Genomic DNA, 19,249 nt, shown 5'->3' with positions numbered 1-19,249 from the left:
CCAACAGCCCGTCAAAAACGTACCCGCAAAGCCCTCGCGTTTTCCTGACTGGGTTCTTCGTTTCTGATCTTCTCCATTCTTTTCTCCAGTCCCTTGATCGTATAGAGAACTGTGTAGTATATCGTCTTGTATTGCAGGACAATTTCGTTGCTGGACACTGTGGTTATGTCAATATCTTCATCACCAATTCTCAATGTCGTTGACTCACTACCAGGAGCACTCTGAGAAAGATACGTTGAGATGTTAAATTTTACCAGATTATTGTAGAATACTACCTACACTGGACCACCACGTTTGAGATATGTTTCTCAGGTAGTTCAGACACAAACCACGACAGATTATTGTAGAATACTACCTACACTGGACCACCACGTTTGAGATATCTTTCTCAGGTAGTTCAGACACAAACCACGACAGATTATTGTAGAATACTACCTACACTGGACCACAACGTTTGAGATATCTTTCTCAGGTAGTTCAGACACAAACCACGACAGCTTATTGTAGAATACTACCTACACTGGATCACCACGTTTGAGATATCTTTCTCAGGTAGTTCAGACACAAACCACGACCGCTTATTGTAGAATACTACCTTCACTGGACCACCACGTTTGAGATATCGTTCTCAGGTAGTTCAAACACAAACCACGACAGCTTATTGTAGAATACTACCTACACTGGACCACCACGTTTGAGATATCTTTCTCAGGTAGCTCAAACACAAACCACGACAGCTTATTGTAGAATACTACCTACACTAGACCACCACGTTTGAGATATCTTTCTGAGGTAGTTCAGACGCAAACCACGACAGCTTATTGTAGAATACTACCTACACTAGACTTGTCTGAAATGTTAAAAAGGGTAACGTACCTCTACAACAAATGATGTGGTGGACTTAACGATTCCCTCTTCACCAGGCTCTTCGCTAACCTCTTGGGTTGTGGTTGTGGTTTCGACAACAGCTGGCTCAAGGTTACGTAATACTTCATATAACGCGGAAAGATACATCAGCATCGCTTTCTTGTCAACGTTTCCCTGTTCGACATCTGCAAAATGCAGGGGGGGGCAATCAATTTATTTCCATATCTACAAAGACACCCAAGAAAACAACATACCAGAAGGGTCGAGCAAGCGATGAACATCGAATTCCTTCTCAGCGACATCAAAAGCGTATTCCAATCTTTCCAACACCGCCATTTTCTGAGCTTTGTCAATATCAACAGCAGTTGGCCTGAAATATATTTGCGCTCTCGATAAATATACATAGATTTATCAGTTCTAAAATGTTCTTCCTAGAGGTCCAGTAAGGATCGTCTCTTATTGATCCAGTGTTACTACAGGAGAAAACCTAAACTTAACTAACTTTATTTATACTGGATAGCTCCATCAGTTCTAAACTGTTTTTAGTAGAGGTCCAGTAAGGATCATCTCTTATTGATCCAGTGTTACTACAGGAGGAAACCTAAACTAAACTATCTTTATTTATACTGGATAGTTCTATCAGTTCTAAACTGTTCTTCCTAGAGGTCCAGTAAGGATCATCTCTTATTGATCCAGAGTTACTACAGGAGGAAACATAGACACGATTTAGACACGATTGGGCGCTGGGGGAACAATATTTCAAGCATTACTCCTTACCTGTACACAAACATCAGCAATATAAAGGCCAGACCATTCTGCCAACTTTTCAAAATATCTTCGATTGTTACGACATCGGAAAATCTAATAAAACAAAGACTCATTTTTAGCACTACTGCTTCATCTGAGAGGTAAATCTCAAAAGATATCTTCAGAAGGTTACAAGAATCACAAATAAACAACGAACCCTTTTAAGACATCTTGAATCCATTTTAAAAGAAGTCTTTCAACGTCTGCCTGACTTGCTACAGACTTTTTCCGTTGAGCTGCATCAGTCTTTTCTTCAGAGCTTTGAGTATCTTCCTCGAACATTATACCTTGTACCTGTAGAGCAAGTTTTGATGGTTACCTTAGACGCGTTCGTTTAAAACGTAACGAAAATATCCATTGATGACGCTCAAATGTTCTTGCAAAATATATTCACGAATCTCTCGCCAACGAGACGTGTCTGTAGTCCTTAGCAACTTACTAGAAAGCTCTTAAGGGAGCTAGATCTGCATGCATAGGGCTTTGAATTGAATTGCTACCTTACGAGGTTTTCTCGGCAGCAAATATTTCAAACATCACTAAAGTACACGCGTTCTTGCAACCAATTTTACGACGGAATAGCCGAAAAGCTCTTCAGAAAATCTTACTGTTACTTCCTAATCCCTTTCTAGTTCTTTGTTCGAGATATTCGACTTTGCTTGCTATGCAAATTTAAAGTCAGCCATGTAACAAATTCTGGTTAGAAGAACTCCCCGTTCTTTCTATACCAATGATAATTCCTACTGAAAACAAGGGCTCTGCACAATTTAAAACCTAATATATTATTCTATTTCGACTGCAAATTTGGTCAAGTGATAGTTTACAGTTTTCGGCGAACCATAATATTAATGTATTTTGCTGATAATCGTCAACTTTCAGGCGAATATATCTTTCCATAAAAGAAAAGATTACAAAATTTCTAGAAAGGTTCTATTGTAACAAAATTGTCGCGGTTTAATGAAAATATTTATCGTGAGGAAAGTATATGGTTGAATTTTACCTGGAAATGAAGGATTATTATCCATACTAAACCCAGAATTGAGATTTTGTTTCCATCAACGATTGCTTCGGGGCTGATGCCATGAAGTTTTAACTGAAATTTAAATATTAGGGTTTAAATACGAGTTTTGTAGGTGAATGCAGAACGAATATCATCGGGTAATTTGGTCTTAGTGCAAAATATATTCACATTTAAAATATATGATAAACTACAAAATTTGCGCTAAATTTTGCAACATGACAGCTTGATAAAAGTATGAAATTGAATCTTATTTGATAACGCTAAACTTCGAGGTATAATTGTATTTTTTAATAAACTACACGTCAAAATGTCAAGAACATAACTAGCGCTATAAGGTCTGTTAACAAGATCTAATTTTGCAAAATATATAATTCACTCCTGACAGATGTTTTATAGTCTGTCGACGTGCAATGTATCTTGGAAGGAAATCTACTGAAACCGATGGAGTACTGCTTGATCAGTAACACACTACATTCCATACGCCAGAAGAATTATTTTCGACGAAATTGGATATTGTGAAACAAGATTTAGTCTAATTTTGTTCAGAAATTAAATTGCCATCTATTAAATGCCAACTTATATATTTTGTACTAAATCTAAGCTGTAATAAATATATAAAAGGTCTGGTTTATACAGAACACATAGAAAATGATGTAACCTTGCCCTTGGTATTTGTAAAGAAATCAATTTGGTTCGTGAAGTACAAAAGATTTCATAGTTTCGTATGAATGCTAAATAGACTCCAATTTCTTTCCAGAAGTATAAAACGTGACAAACTACTAATCATTATGCACTTCTCATTAAAATAAATGAATAATTTTGATTGAATTTGCCCGAAACGCACTCAAGCATGAAAAAAGTCGAAAATTACCCGCATGATTTTGCATGAATTACAATCGAAAGTTTCCGGCAAAATTTCTAGGAAACCGTAAAAGAACTTTAGGGACAAAGTTCATTTCTCCAAAGTTGCCTTGTTAAATTGTGGTGTAATTTATGAAGTGTAATGTCATTTTGTGTACCATCAAAGCTGGTATATCATTATACCAAGCGAGCCTAGCTATAGGCTGGTAGATTTAAATAAAAGACGGTCAATACTATACTATACTCTACAGTTTCATTCAAATATAAGATGTCACAAGACCGCAGAGATTCGAAACATTTCGAAAAGCTTTTAGACTCATCTTGTCATATAATATTCCTGAAGATTACTTAACGATAGTAAATTTTTTTACAACTCTGGTATCGATTTCTTCCAAAATATCGGCTTTCAGATATCAAAATTAAATCTATCTACTTCTAAAACCTGCTAAACCGGTACGTTGCCGGTCATATTCTTACCCCTTCGTCTTCCAAAGTCTTCAAAACTTTATTGACATTGTTGATTTTGTGAAACTTCAATTTGCCTTTTTCAGCGCGCTGAAATTTTTCAGTAAAACTCAATGTAAATAGGGTTGAGAGCTTCAAAAACTGCCGCCAAAACACACACAGCAACGGGTGAAAATAATACTTACAAGTTTGACTTTTAGCAGAACTTCTAAGAGCGACAAAAGAACGCGACCATCTTGCAAATCTTTGATCAGATTTTTTACGGCTGGCTGTTCCTAAAGAGAAGAAGCCCAAAGTTCATTTAAAAACCGTGTCCTTTTATGTCAATACCAGTATGAATAACGAAGGAATTCTTACTCCGCCAAGCTTTGAGTTTATCCATTTCGTAAATGTTCGAATGTTAATCTCTTCCAGAGATTCTGAAAGAAAGGTAATGTAAATAATTATCGCTTCGTTGGCGCGTTCAACGACGCATATAGTCGTGGATTTAATATAACATAACCATGCATTAGCTTGCAATGCACCCAGATGTGACCTACTTTAGTATTTTAATCTGTCTAATGTCAGATGATTTTACTCATCTGTGGAAGAGTACTGTCAGTTAATAAGTTAACAAAACTATCTGTCAGTGTCTCTTGTTAACCCATTAGCTTGCAATGCACCCAGATGTGACCTACTTTAGTATTTTACTCTAATGCCAGATGATTTTACTCAATTTTACAGCGCTATATATCCTCTAACGGGAGGAATTTTACCAAAAATCCTTATATATAAATGTAAATACGAAAGATATAGACCCCCCAAGGTAGCCAGGTTAGCTTGTTATATAATAAGGCTAATGTTTTACAAAAGTCTAACTTTCTACCGCGGATATAGTAATTACAGGTATCTTCAAATTGACATTAGTTGCCTCAAACATATTCGGCATACAAAAAGCTTTATACGTTAAAAAAATGATCCAAATATTCTTCTAGAAGGAATTGATCAGATATGCAAATAATTTCAACAATATGAATTCAGTTCAGACGCTAAAATAATCATGTCAACCTTTTGAAAATTTCAATCTGATATCTTGGTCAAATCTTATCGAGTCTGTGGAGAATAATTTCGTTGTGGAAACGTTTGAAGATTTTGAGAGTTATTTCTTGCATTTTAAACACAAACAACAAGGCGTAAATGAAGCATTACCGGTGTTAAAATTGCCAGCCATTGTTTGCTATTAAAAATGAGTTGTTATTCACCTTTTAAATGGAACCGTTTTGTGCACATTAATCCCCGCTCTCCATTTGACGAACGAGAGCTATTCTCTGGTGTTAGAGCAAAATAACATAAGAATTGAATTGAATTTTGTTTTCAAATGCAACAGCGGGGTGCATTGTTGAAAGGTCTCTCCTGTTTTCAAACACAATGAAGGGTGTTGAATGGGGGGAAGGCCGGGGAAGATCTAGGGTGGGGCTCTACCCACTCGCTTTACTAATCGCCTAGATGTGGCCTACTTTAGTATTTTACTCTACTGCAGATGATTTACTCTACTTGCAGATTATTTTACTCTATTGCTGGATGATTTCTAACCAAAACCAGGTGTTTACCGTGGACACATTTGCCGGATAAAAGCCTGTTTGTACCGAAACACGGCAATCATAACAATTGCAAGTTTAACTTTTTCAGAATCGACTACATCAACGCCCAACAATGTTTCCTAATGTAAAAAGCTGCAGGAAGCTTGCGTATTTATATACACAATTTCAAATCCCCATTGTTTATTCAAGTTCACAAATCAAACCATTACAGCCTTATAGTTTAATCCAGAACCAACCATCGGTGTATTGTAAAAGAAAGCTTTAAATACACATTCAAATTACGTCTCATTTCGGCTGTAAACTAAACCTTTATTCTTCCAAAATTTACAAAATATTTCTCAAGAATTACGGCTTGTTGAACGTCTGAACGCTCAAGTTTAGCTTGCAATGAATCGGAAGGAAGATTTGTACAAAGATTTGTACAAATCAATTGCTTTAGTAAGACGATAAACAAACATCATTATCCATTACATTGCGAAGTATGACGTTTATACGGTTCAATTTATTGTAGGATTCTTTGTTAATTCTTTTACAATTGATCTGCGTCTCTCAGCAGCAGACGAGACGGACTAAAGCCTTCCACGTCTTCCCAGAACTACATCGCATATTATCCGGTTATATGTGAACTGATATCGTTCAAAAAACCACGAGATTTTACAAACGAAAGTCGTCTCGAACTTGCATATTCATTCAGCCATGATAATATAATTCATCGCGAACTCTTTGAACAAACAAACAGTCAAGAAGATCTAGCGAAATCTAGCGAAATCTAGCGAAAAGCAAGCTTGCAAATGGTTCGTTCGTATAAGCAAAAGAACAGCACACTCCCTTGCAAATGCTCAAAGCGAAAGCTTGAGAAATATAGCGAGCGAATGAGGTGTACTTTGTCCGTCAACTTGACGCACTTCGCTGCCATCAAGCAGCATGGCTTTGCAAATATTTTAAACACGTACACATTTGTTTAAACAGGTCGATATGAAAGACGACAACTCACCCACATTGCTGCGAATTATATGGCTTATCGCCGAGTCTTGAGCAGCCATGGTTGCAACGAGAGATGAACAAGTTTCACTTCATATCTTCGCCACGAGCTTCTCGAGACAAAACGACAGCGAATATTTTGCAGTTTTTTATAACCTCTGACACGATTCGCTTGGATGAAGCAATGTTAAGACACTTCAAATTTAAATATCACATCGCATATTGAAAGAAAGAAATGATTTACATAACAAAAACAACAGCGGCATTTCAGACATAACTTGTACATCAGCATAGCCACAAAGCATCGAAGGTCGGCATGAGTAATTTGACCTACCAACCGATATTTCCTGTTTGTTTTTGAGCAAATATTTTGACATTTTGCAGCGAGAAATACATGCTAAAATATTTGTCCTTTAACGCTTTAAAAGGCTTTTTAAATTAGAAATGATTATCACTCAAATTATAGGAAATAGAAGCCAATATTTAAAGTGTCAACCCTTACAAAAGTGAACCTGTAGAAGCCTGTTTATAGACCATGGCTTGCCTGTTTTAGGAGATAATATCTCGAAAACAGAGGGTTGTATTTCAGAAATTATACCTTAAAAGGCATTGGATATCCTGGGTTTTATTTCATACCCGGGTGAAATACAAACCTTTTGCAGTTTTTGCCTTTGTAAAGTCGTGTTTTTTGAAAAATATTTATCGTGTTATTTAAAATTTAAAGGCCAGAAAATTGAGACATTTTAGAATTTTCAATTTTGCAACAATTACAAAACGGGTTTTCTGGCACGAGTCTTTTAATAATAGTAGAATTTCCTTCTTCCGTTGAGTTTTTTAACCCGCTTTGTTGTAAAAATATACTGTTTTTAATACTGGATAAGCCCTATCAGTTCTAGACTGTTCCTCCTAGAGGTCCAGTAAGGATCACCTCTTATTGATCCAGTGTTACTACAGGAGGAAACTTAAACTAAACTAACTTTATTTATACTGGATAGCTCTATCAGTTCTAAACTGTTCTTCCTAGAGGTCCAGTAAGGATCATCTTTTATTGATCCAGTGTTACTACAGGAGGAAACCTAAACTAAACTAACTTTATTTATACTGGATAGCTCTATCAGTTCTAAACTGTTCTTCCTAGAGGTCCAGTAAGGATCATCTTTTATTGATCCAGTGTTACTACAGGAGGAAACCTAAACTAAACTAACTTTATTTATACTGGATAGCTCTATCAGTTCTAAACTGTTCTTTCTAGAGGTCCAGTAAGGATCATCTTTTATTGATCCAGTGTTACTACAGGAGGAAACCTAAACTAAACTAACTTTATTTATACTGGATAGCTCTATCAGTTCTAAACTGTTCTTCCTAGAATTCTAGTAAGGTCATTTTATCCAAACTTAATCTAAACTAAATTTATCTAAAATATCAGATAATATTTCACTTAACCAATATAACATTACAGGTAGAAAAGCGTAGAATTCACTGGAATTTTTGGAATGGCATATATAGATAAGGTATATATTGTTGCTATATTACATGAGCAGGTTATGCAATATAGCTCACGTGACCATAATATTGACCTGCAAGTCTCGTGATCGGATGCAAATATTGAAAATAACTAAATAAGTTCAATAACAACTGGTCAATAACTGGTTATTTTGATTCTTCGAAGGGGAATATTTTGAGAAACAAGATCGCTTTTTATCGCCTCGTAAGTAAAACAAAAGGATAATGGCTCAAAGGTGCGGAGGATTGTCAGCTGTTCAGAAAGCAACCGAAGAGACCCAAAAACTCATCGATTCTGTATGATAAAGTTTGTTTTAAATGTATTATATTTTTTAAAAATTGCATTCCTTTAGTGTTTGAGAATTATCATCGATTATATTGTAAACAATTTACTTAAACGCTTCGAGTTCAAACTGGATAATTGATCTTTCTCAATAGACGATTTATTGCCAATCATTAGATCTCCATTTAAGGAATTTGATCTAGTTTTTATATAAAATAGTTGATACTTCAGACTGGGTGAAATACTGAAAGGGAAAGTGAACTTTCTTTATGATGTAATGTACATTGCTTGTGATTTTGCTTTTGACTTACAACAGTCTTTAGAGAAAGCTTAGATTTGATCATGAAAATGTAAATAAACTGTCTGTCAGTGTCTCTTGTTAACTCATAGTTACCTTGCAGTATGGATCCAGATCTACCATTTATATTGTTTTAAACCTTGCCATTTTAGGTTCGTTCTGAAGCAGAAGCGCAAGCAGGGTCGAAATTTGACAAGTACGAGGCTATTTCGTTTAGGCCGCAAGTTGTCGCAGGGACGAATTACTTTGTTAAGGTGCGTCGAGGTCCAACTTTCATGCTGGAGATTGGTCTATCAGTTCTAAACTGTTCTTCCTAGAGGTCCAGTAAGGATCATCTCTTATTGATTCAGTGTTACTACAGGAGGAAACCTAAACTAAACTAACTTTATTTATACTGGATAGTTCTATCAGTTCTAAACTGTTCTTCCTAGAGATCCAGTAAGGATAATCTCTTATTGATTCAGTGTTACTACAGGAGGAAACCTAAACTAAACTAACTTTATTTATACTGGATAGCTCTATCAGTTCTAGACTGTTCTTCCTAGAGATCCAGTAAGGATCATCTCTTATTGATCCAGTGTTACTACAGGTGGAAACCTAAACTAAACTAACTTTATTTATACTGGATAGCTCTATCAGTTCTAAACTATTCTTCCTAGAGGTCCAGTGAGGATCATGTCTTATTAATACAGTGTTACTACAGGAGGAAACCTAAACTAAACTAACGGAAGTTAATATGACCAATTTTTTTCAGGTTGACATAGGTGATGGTAAATACGTGCATCTTCGTGTGTTTCAACCTCTTCCAAACACTGGTCAAGGTCCAGAACTCAGTGGAATAGAATTGAACAAAAGCCTTTATGACGAGATTGATTATTTTAACAACTAAGCAGCAGCTTACAAACATTCGTTGGTTCATATTTAAAATGGGAAATAAAAATACATATTAACATACAAGGATGTAAAGATGATTGCTTGTAATAAATGCCATTAAACAAACTTAGCAGCTTGCAAACATTCGTTGGCTCACATTTAAAATTGGAAATAATAATATATATTAACATACAAGGATGTAAAAGATGATTGCTGGTAATAAATGCCATAAAAAAAACTTGAAGCAGATTTGTTCAAGTGTTGATCCAACTATTTTTCATCAGGACATATTTTCACTGTTTGTTCCCAGCTTTTTACCAAATTACAAGTAACAGTTAGGAGTTTAAAGCATTCTTTTTTGCATTAGTTTACATATTGCATCATATTATTGAGGAGAATAGTGTTATGTAATATGCAAAAATATTTAAAACCATGACTCAAACTCTTTCAAAGCAATAATGCACTGTAAATGAGGTGTTTCTTTTCAATGGAAATCATTTATAAGTTCCTATCAAATAGTTGTATCCAACCAGGGGTGTTAGGATGATGGCGGTTTGAAAACCTTCCAGCATTTTTCATTAAATACCTTAAAAATATTAAAATTATAATAATAGAGCATTTGAAAGTACTGATATATTTGCCAGTGTCTCTTGTTAACCCATTAGGCTGATTAGCTTGCAATGCACCCAGATGTGGCATACTTTAGTATTTTACTCTGTCTAATGTCAGATGATTTTACTCATCAGTGGAAGAATACTGTCAGATAATGAGTTAACAAAACTATGTTAATATTTCCTAGTTTTAGTTCCATTTACCTTTAAACTACGTTGTTGTACAACTTCTTCTACATTTAATTCAGATCTCATTAGCCTCAGCTGTAAAATTAAAGAAGGTCTGATTAAAACTTAAAAATGATAAAATAATTGAGATATGAGAAAGTTGTTGCAATGTAGCACCTTGGTCTGTTCCTTTCTAAGATGTCTTAGAATTTCTGGATTATCTTCATCAACTTGACGTCTTTCTTGTAGTTTTTGTATTGATGAAGACACTTGCGTGACACATTTCTTGATAGCGTTTTCTCTTGTTGAATAAGCACCTAGTAGCTAAGAGTTGAATAATCACATTAGCTTTCAATGCACCCAGATGTGACCTACATTAGTATTTTACTCTGTCTAATGTCAGATTATTTTACTCATCAGTGGAAGAGTACTGTCAGTTAATAAGTTAACAAAACTATCTGTCAGTGTCTCTTGTTAACCCATTAGCTTGTAATGCACCCAGATGTGACCTACTTTAATATTTTACTCTGTCTAATGTCACATGATTTTACTCATCAGTGGAAGAGTACTGTCAGTTAATAAGTTAACAAAACTATCTGTCAGTGTCTCTTGTTAACCCATTAGCTTGTAATGCACCCAGATGTGACCTACTTTAATATTTTACTCTGTCTAATGTCACATGATTTTACTCATCAGTGGAAGAGTACTGTCAGTTAATAAGTTAACAAAACTATCTGTCAGTGTCTCTTGTTAACCCATTAGCTTGTAATGCACCCAGATGTGACCTACTTTAATATTTTACTCTGTCTAATGTCAGATGATTTTACTCATCAGTGGAAGAGTACTGTCAGTTAATAAGTTAACAAAACTATCTGTCAGTGTTTCTTGTTAACCCATTAGCTTGCAATGCACCCAGATGTGACCTACTTTAGTATTTTACTCTGTCTAATGTCAGATGATTTTATTCATCAGTGGAAGAGTACTGTCAGTTAATAAGTTAACAAAACTATCTGTCAGTGTCTCTTGCTCAGTATAATAGTCAACAACAAGAAGTCAAGGCATACAAAAGGAAATACAGTGAAAAATAACCTCACCTCTGTATATAATTCTTTACACTTATTTTCAGCGTTTATTTCCCCAGCAAACGATGTGGTTGGTACACTTTTATTAAGACTATAAATAATTTTATCATCGAGTAATCTTAAAACCTTCAAAGCTTCCTAGAAAGTAAACAGAAATACGCTTTCAGGTCGTGTGAATATCAGAAACACTCAAATATCTTCCTTCCTCTTAAAAGATTTATATGAACATTTCCAGGCAAACGACGAATATATTTGAGCATATTATGCAACAATTTAGACAATCATATTATGAATTTTATCGGCTCGTTTTTAAGGATCAAAAGAAAACAAACAATAAAATTTAAGTTATAACATGTAATCGAAGAATTGGTCTTTAGGAAAATGCATTTTGTTTAGCGATCGTGTCATTTTCTGACCTTGAATTCAGTGAAATCTTCGCAAGACATTTGAGATAATTCTTGTTCCCCTGCACCAGCCATGTTGTCCACGTGCCTTGGAATTGCATGGTACGTCAAGTAACAATGAAGATTGTGGATTCACAGGTTGGGTTAGGTTTCCTCCTGTAGTAACACTGGATCAAAAAAGATGATCCTTACTGGACCTCTAGGAAGAACAGTTTAGAACTGATAGAGCTATCCAGTATCAATAAAGTTAGTTTAGTTTAGGTTTCCTCCTGTAGTAACACTGGATCAATAAGAGATGATCCTTACTGGACCTCTAGGAAGAACAGTTTAGAACTGATAGAGCTATCCAGTATAAATAAAGTTAGTTTAGTTTAGGTTTCCTCCTGTAGTAACACTGGATCAATAAGAGATGATCCTTACTGGACCTCTAGGAAGAACAGTTTAGAACTGATAGAGCTATCCAGTATAAATAAAGTTAGTTTAGTTTAGGTTTCCTCCTGTAGTAACACTGGATCAATAAGAGATGATCCTTACTGGACCTCTAGGAAGAATCGCATCTGGGTGCATTGCAAGCTAATGGGTTAACAAGAGACACTGACAGATAGTTTTGTTAACTTATTAACTGACAGTACTCTTCCAATGATGAGTAAAATCATCTGACACGATTAGGAAAAATCTATGTTCATAATGCTGGACAATGCAGTTTGACCCATTCACTTAGCATACATAGCTCAGTGCGTTATACTCTAGTCCCAGTTCTCTCTCTCAGCTCGCAATATGTTTTAATTTATTTGTGGAAACACCGCAGCAAATTCCAAGAATTCCTGACAGCAAATGATGCATTTTATGCAAACACTTTATAAGGAAGAGATATTTGTCTTTATAAACTGATCATTTTGCAGAAGATTTTGAGAAAATACAAACACAGACATCTTCAAGAACGAACACTGTATCTATATTCAGTCTATACAGCGAGGTTTATACTACAGAGCGAAAACAACACAGAACTTGCTTTATTATTACGACACAAGAACGACGTGAAATATGGCTTCATATATACAAGGCTACGATGAAGAAAGGTTTGTGAACCAAATCGATCGAAATTTCCTCTGTCAGATTTGCTTCAACGTCTTGAAAGAGCCGGTTATGTGTTCGAGAAACCAGCATTCTTTTTGCCGTTGTTGTATTACGAAACATCTGGAAAATTCTCAAACATGCCCAACGTGTGCTGATGAACTGACCGTAGAGACTTTGGCCGAAGCACCGCGAATTGTAAAAGATTTTTTAAATGAATCAAAAATTCGTTGCGTTTACATCGACAGAGGTTGTCAAGAAGTTGTAGAAGTGCAGCATCTTGACCGCCATGAAGATACATGTGGATATACACCAGCCGTTTGTACAAACCAAGGCTGTGGTTTAATTGTCAACAAGCGTGATCTTATTCACCATGAAAGTGAAGTCTGCGAATTCCGAAAGTTGAAGTGTCACTCGTGCGGAGAAATCACGAAAACTTTGGCAGATATCGAGGGTAGAATGGCGAAGAATAATGTAACGATTGAAACTAAAATAACAAATTTAGAGAAAAATATGGCGAGAAATACCACAATCGCAGATTTAAAAGCAGATATAAAAGCAGATATGGAAGGAAAACTCGAAGCGGTTAACAACAAAGTCGATGGATTGAAAACAGCTTTGGTCAGAACTTTTGATGAAATGAAGGACGTTCTTATCACGATGGAGGGAAAAATAGAAGAAAACACAAGAAAAGTAAGAAATAGACCAAGTGGTGATAAAGAAAATATAATTGTTGCTGGAAGTCTTTGGATTAACTCTGTAGAGATGTTTAACTGGCGTCAAAGAACGTGGTCGTTATTACAATCAATGCCAAAGAATCGTTGGGCAGCGACTTCATTTATTTATAACAATCATATGACTATAGCTGGGGGTTGGTATGGTGGGTCTGGCATTCTTGATGATATGATTAGAATGAATATTGACCCAAACCCTGATCTCTCAAAACACTGGAGTGACTGTCCTGTTAAACTACCTGATAAGCTGAGATTCCACAGCAGTGTGCTGTATAATGATCAGTTGATAGTCTCTGGAGGTGAAAATAGAAATGGTTCATCTGACTTGATCAGATCAGTCCAGCTTGTTCCTCCCTATACTGTGAAGACCTTATCAAGAGTGCCAGAACCAAGACTATATCACAGCATGGAAATATTTGATGATAATTTGTTCATAGTTGGTGGAAGTACAAATGACAGTTACAAAGACAACCTCAGCAGTGTCGTACTGTACGATATGAAGAAGAATGAGCTGAAAAAGTTGTCACCACTGCCGTATGAAGTGAGTGATATGGCAACTGTGAGATGGGGAGACAACATTGTTGTTATTGGTGGTGTTGACAAACATGGCAAGACATTAGATACAGTTATCATTTACAATGTCAAGACAGAACAAAGTCACATGCTGCCATCAATGAGATGTAAGAGGCGGGGATGTACTGCAGTTGTTATTGAAAACAACATTGTAGTCCTGGGAGGGTGGGGTGAGGACGAATGCCTGAACTCAGTTGAAGGTTTCAACTTTGAAAGGTATTCTTGGGAAGAACTTCCAGAAATGTCTGAAGCAAGATGGTGGCACACTGCTGTTGTTGTGTGAACAATATGTAAGGTATTAAGTGAAAACTCCTAACATATTATGAACATTTGAAATGAACTATAAGATTTTCACAAAGTTATAGAAATAGATTGTAGCATTCTAAGTTGTTTGTCAGACTCAGACATATACTGATTTGTATTTTTGTGACTGAATTTCAATTGAGTCAGTTCTTGGAATTATATATTAAAGAACAATGACAAATGTATGAAATAGATATTTCCATTGAGGAAGGTTTAAAATGAAACATCAAATAAAAGAATTCAAACAATAGGTAGGTGCATGAGTGAATAAAATTTGATTAAATATTGACCATGTTGGATCAGAGTTATTAGTTTCTATTAACTGCAGTTTGAATTAAAAAATTCAACTTTTCTAGAAACATAAATATTTCTGGGAGGAGACATAAAATGAAAGGGTAAACTTACGATGTTTCAGAGCATGTGATGCAGGGGATATTTCTGATGTTAGATTTCAACATTGATAATGGCGCCTGTTCATCTCTACCATGATGTTCCCCACATTTGAAATAAAATTCCTATGAAAGAACAAGAAGTTTTTAATTTTTATCAACAACCTGGTATGAATTGTCTGCATTCATGATTTTACTCATCAGTGGAAGAGTACTGTCAGTTAATGAGTTAACAAAACTATCTGTCAGTGTCTCTTGTTAACCCATTAGCTTGCAATGCACCCAGATGTGACCTACTTTAGTATTTTACTCTCTAATGTAGATGATTTTAGTCATCAGTGGAAGAGTACTGTCAGTTGATAAGTTAACAAAACTATCTGTCAGTGTCTCTTGTTAACCCATTAGCTTGCAATGCACCCAGATGTGACCTACTTTAGTATTTTACTCTATCTAATGTTAGATGATTTTAGTCATCAGTGGAAGAGTACTGTCAGGTAATAAGTTAACAAAACTATCTGTCAGTGTCTCTTGTTAACCCATTAGCTTGCAATGCACCCAGATGTGGCCCACTATTGTATTTTAGGTGTGATAGGTGAATAACTTACAGCTGTTTTTTTCCTGACAGTTTGTATTGGATTCACATTGTCGCTGCATGCGACCTTTGGTCAATACATCGTCCCAACCATTTGGACCCTTGCAAGAAACTATAAATATTGTGTAAACAAGATGTTTGTTGACATTCAAAAGCTTTCACAGCAAGCTTGTAAACAAGTTGTAACAATGTCAACATTTTATAAAGTCTAAATATAAATCTACTGCAGATTTTTTACAAGTTGTTTATAAGCAAACAGTAAATACCTGTGATAAAACAAAGCTTCCTTCCTTGCAATTTGAACATCGACATCGCAATTTTCCTCGTGTTAGTTTCTTGCAAGTTTTACAATAAACAAAGAAGAAACTTTGCTTGCCTGAGATGAGAGAGTATGAAAAATATGGATTATTAAAGAAACCCTGGTGTTAGAAAGAGCAGGGTTTTATATTGATGCAGTGCAGTATAATATAAGATTAGGAGGGTAAGATATATTATAAGACATGTAGTGAGGGTTGTATGGAGAAGGGGGGGACTATCAGAAGGCTAAATCTGTGGTTTCAGGCTTGTGCATGACGTATGCAGTGTTGTGACAAACGGAGCGTTTGCCTGAAGAAAAACAAACTATATTACTATGAAATCAGCTCAGTTTTCAATTTTGAATTTCAACAGATTACGAATGACTGATCGTCGCATTTTGACATGATTCTATTCATTTAACTCATATGCTGAAGCCCGGTTTACACTACACTCAATTTATTGGTACGGCACGGCTAAAATGGGCAGTGGGCACCCGTACCCATTACATCTGTACTCAGCCTTTGTTTTGGTAGCCTGAACACTAATAAAATTGGGCACGGGTGCCCATTTTAGCCGTGCTGTGCTGATAAATTCAGTGTAGTGTAAACGGGGCTTGAACGTCTACAAAACGCAAATTCGTTTGAATCTTGTCCAAATGATCCAGTAAACTTAGTGCATGCTGCAGTGTTTATAAATTAAGAGCGCACTTGTGTCGCGAGGAATTTATTAGTTCACATTCTCAGGGCGCAACTTTGAACCGAAAATTCTTCAAGTTCTTGTCGGAATTATTTGACAAGAATGGTATTGGAATGATCCGGAAAGATTAAATTTTCAGATTATTTAAAAACCTGAAAATCGAAATTCTCATTGCAAGATATACACTTTATGATTAGTAATGCTTGAAAGCTCGTCTGCACAACTCATGACAGGCCATCACACGTTTAATTATTTTGAAATATTTTCATGAAAGTTCATCGGCTTGTTCAAGCTTCGGTATAAAAACTTTTATAAAAGTATTTAAGAATGATTTTTCTTGGTAAAAGTATCATTTTCTTGGAACTCATTTCCATATTTTATTTGCGAAATTATTGTTTACGAATTGCGACCAATTGCAGGTGATGAAATTTCATGTTTGCAAATTGCGGTTTTGAAAAGACGCTTTCAACACTTCGCGAAGAAGCGATATTTGTCTGTTTAAAAGGAATCGTTTTGTTGAATGTTTCAAGCAGCAAATTCTAAGAATGACTTCTCCAAGAACGAACACTGTATCTATATTCAGTCTATACAGCGAGGTTTATACTACAGAGCGACAAACAACACAGAACTTGCTTTATTATTACGACACAAGAACGACGTGAAATATGGCTTCATATATACAAGGCTACGATGAAGAAAGGTTTGTGGACAAAATCGATCGAAATTTCCTCTGTCAGATTTGCTTCAACGTCTTGAAAGAGCCGGTTATGTGTTCGAGAAACCAGCATTCTTTTTGCCGTTGTTGTATTACGAAACATCTGGAAAATTCTCAAACATGTCCAACGTGTGCTGATGAACTGACCGTAGAGACTTTGGCCGAAGCACAGCGAATTGTACAAGATTTTTTAAATGAATCGAAAATTCGTTGCGTTTACATCAACAGAGGTTGTCAAGAAGTTGTAGAAGTTCAGCATCTTGACCGCCATGAAGATACATGTGGATATACACCAGCCGTTTGTACAAACCAAGGCTGTGGTTTAATTGTCAACAAGCGTGATCTTATTCACCATGAAAGTGAAGTCTGCGAATTCCGAAAGTTGAAGTGTCACTCGTGCGGAGAAATGACCAAAACTTTGGCAGATATGGAGGAAAGAATGGCGAATATCGACGTAACAATTGCAACTAAAATAACAAATTTGGAGCAAAATGTTGCCACTGTTGCGAATAATATGGAGAAAAACACGGCAGATATAAAAGCAGATATGGAAGGAAAACTCGAAGCGGTTAACAGCAAAGTCGATGGATTGAAAACAGCTTTGGTCAGAGCTTTTGATGAAATGAAGGACGTTCTTATCACGATGGAGGGCAAGAAAGAAGAAAACACAAGAAAAGTAAGAAATAGACCAAGTGGTGATAAGGAAAATATAATTGTTGCTGGAGGTTATGGAACTAACTCTGTAGAGATGTTTAACTGGCGTCAAAGAACATGGTCGCCATTACAATCAATGCCAAAGAAACGTTGGGGAGCGACTTCATTTATTTATAACAATCATATGACTATAGCTGGGGGTTGGTGTGGTGGGTCTGGCATTGTTGATGATATGATTAGAATGAATATTGACCCAAACCCTGATCTCTCAACACACTGGAGTGACTGTCCTTTTAAACTACCTGATAAGTTGAGATACCACAGCAGTGTGCTGTATAATGATCACTTGATAGTCTCTGGAGGTGAAAATGGAAATGGTTCATCTGACTTGATCAGAGCAGTCCAGCTTGTTCCTCCGTATACTGTGAAGACCTTATCAAGAATGCCAGAACCAAGACAATGTCACAGCATGGAAATATTTGATGATAATTTGTTGATAGTTGGTGGAAATACAACTGGCAGTCCCAATGGTAACCTCAGCAGTGTCATACTGTACGATATAAAGAAGAATGAGCTGAAACAGTTGTCACCACTGCCGTATCAAGTGAGTGAGATGGCAACTGTGAGATGGGGAGACAACATTGTTGTTATTGGTGGCGTTGACAAATATGGCAACACATTAGATACAGTTATCATTTACAATGTCAAGACAGAACAAAGTCACAAGCTGCCATCAATGAGATGTAAGAGGAGGGTATGTACTGCAGTTGTTATTGAAAACAACATTGTAGTCCAGGGAGGGTGTGATGAGCAATATCAATCTGTGAAGTCAGTTGAAGGTTTCAACTTTGAAAGGTATTCTTGGGAAGAACTTCCAGAAATGTCTGAAGCAAGATTGTGGCACACTGCTGTTGTTGTGTGAACAATATGTAAGGTATTAAGTGAAAACTCCTAACATATTATGAACAATTGAAATGAACTATAAGATTTTCACAAAGTTATAGAAATAGATTGTAGCATTCTAAGTTGATTGTCAGACATATATACTGATTTGTATTTTTTTGATTGAATTTAAATTCAGTCAGTTCTGAGATTTATATATTAAAGAGCAATGACAAATGTGTGAAATAGATATTTCCATTCAGGAAAGTTTAAAATGAAACATCAAATAAAATAATTCAAACAATAGATAGGTGCATGAGTGAAAAAATTGATTAAATATTGACCATGTTGGATCAGAGTTATTAGTTTCTATTCACTGCAGTTTGGATTTAAAAAATTCAACTTTCCTAGAAGGATAAATATTTCTGAGAGGAGACATAAAATGAAAGGGTAAACTTACGATGTTTCAGAGCATGTGATGCAGGGAATATTTCTTATGTTAGATTTCAACATTGATAATGGCGCTTGTTCATCTCTTC

At 35.8% G+C, this 19,249-nt stretch overlaps 3 protein-coding genes across 7 annotated transcripts in view; 1 reads left to right on the top strand and 2 right to left on the bottom strand.

Moving 5' to 3' along the window:
• LOC114537828 (nuclear anchorage protein 1-like) overlaps window positions 1-6,903 on the bottom strand; it is a 74,879-nt gene extending 67,976 nt beyond the window's left edge. The window contains exons 1-10 of one of the 3 annotated variants that reach the window (XM_028558926.1): window positions 6,593-6,903; window positions 4,376-4,437; window positions 4,204-4,293; window positions 4,031-4,108; window positions 2,672-2,764; window positions 1,832-1,968; window positions 1,645-1,728; window positions 1,122-1,237; window positions 877-1,052; window positions 24-221 (exon numbers count right to left, since the gene is read on the bottom strand). In XM_028558926.1, coding sequence (XP_028414727.1) covers window positions 24-221; window positions 877-1,052; window positions 1,122-1,237; window positions 1,645-1,728; window positions 1,832-1,968; window positions 2,672-2,764; window positions 4,031-4,108; window positions 4,204-4,293; window positions 4,376-4,437; window positions 6,593-6,641 — 1,083 coding nt within the window. In that variant the 5' untranslated portion in view covers window positions 6,642-6,903. Of the gene's footprint in view, window positions 1-23; window positions 222-876; window positions 1,053-1,121; window positions 1,238-1,644; window positions 1,729-1,831; window positions 1,969-2,671; window positions 2,765-4,030; window positions 4,109-4,203; window positions 4,294-4,375; window positions 4,438-5,259; window positions 5,321-6,592 lie in introns of those variants that run through there. The other 2 variants (XM_028558928.1, XM_028558927.1) reach the window with 2 other exon arrangements.
• Window positions 6,904-8,210: 1,307 nt separating this feature from the next.
• Window positions 8,211-9,582, top strand: LOC114537833 (cystatin-B-like). Its single transcript, XM_028558945.1, has 3 exons — window positions 8,211-8,379; window positions 8,816-8,917; window positions 9,418-9,582. Exons 1-3 carry the CDS (start codon window positions 8,308-8,310, stop codon window positions 9,550-9,552), a joined length of 309 nt encoding a protein of 102 aa, XP_028414746.1. The 5' UTR covers window positions 8,211-8,307; the 3' UTR covers window positions 9,553-9,582.
• A 196-nt stretch (window positions 9,583-9,778) lies between these two features.
• On the bottom strand, window positions 9,779-19,205 carry LOC114537831 (coiled-coil domain-containing protein 58-like). 3 transcript variants are annotated; one of them, XM_028558943.1, is made up of 9 exons: window positions 19,171-19,205; window positions 15,733-15,842; window positions 15,480-15,567; window positions 14,891-15,000; window positions 11,814-11,889; window positions 11,410-11,535; window positions 10,493-10,639; window positions 10,352-10,411; window positions 9,779-10,122 (listed from the first exon to the last, which is right to left on the bottom strand). In XM_028558943.1, the coding sequence occupies exons 4-9, from the start codon at window positions 14,941-14,943 to the stop codon at window positions 10,075-10,077; spliced, it is 510 nt and encodes a 169-aa protein (XP_028414744.1). In that variant the 5' UTR covers window positions 14,944-15,000; window positions 15,480-15,567; window positions 15,733-15,842; window positions 19,171-19,205; the 3' UTR covers window positions 9,779-10,074. The 3 variants fall into 3 exon arrangements, with proteins under 3 accessions (XP_028414744.1, XP_028414743.1, XP_028414745.1); XM_028558942.1 differs by lacking the exon at window positions 19,171-19,205 and having other exon boundaries at window positions 15,480-15,578; window positions 15,733-15,934; XM_028558944.1 differs by lacking the exons at window positions 14,891-15,000; window positions 15,480-15,567; window positions 15,733-15,842 and having other exon boundaries at window positions 19,171-19,199.
• Window positions 19,206-19,249: the final 44 nt, after the last annotated feature.

This window comes from Dendronephthya gigantea, unplaced genomic scaffold, assembly GCF_004324835.1.
Source record: "Dendronephthya gigantea isolate DGI-Jeju-01 unplaced genomic scaffold, DenGig_1.0 000165F, whole genome shotgun sequence".
Lineage (NCBI taxonomy): Eukaryota > Metazoa > Cnidaria > Anthozoa > Malacalcyonacea > Nephtheidae > Dendronephthya > Dendronephthya gigantea.
This window is presented reverse-complemented; position numbering and strand designations above follow the sequence as displayed.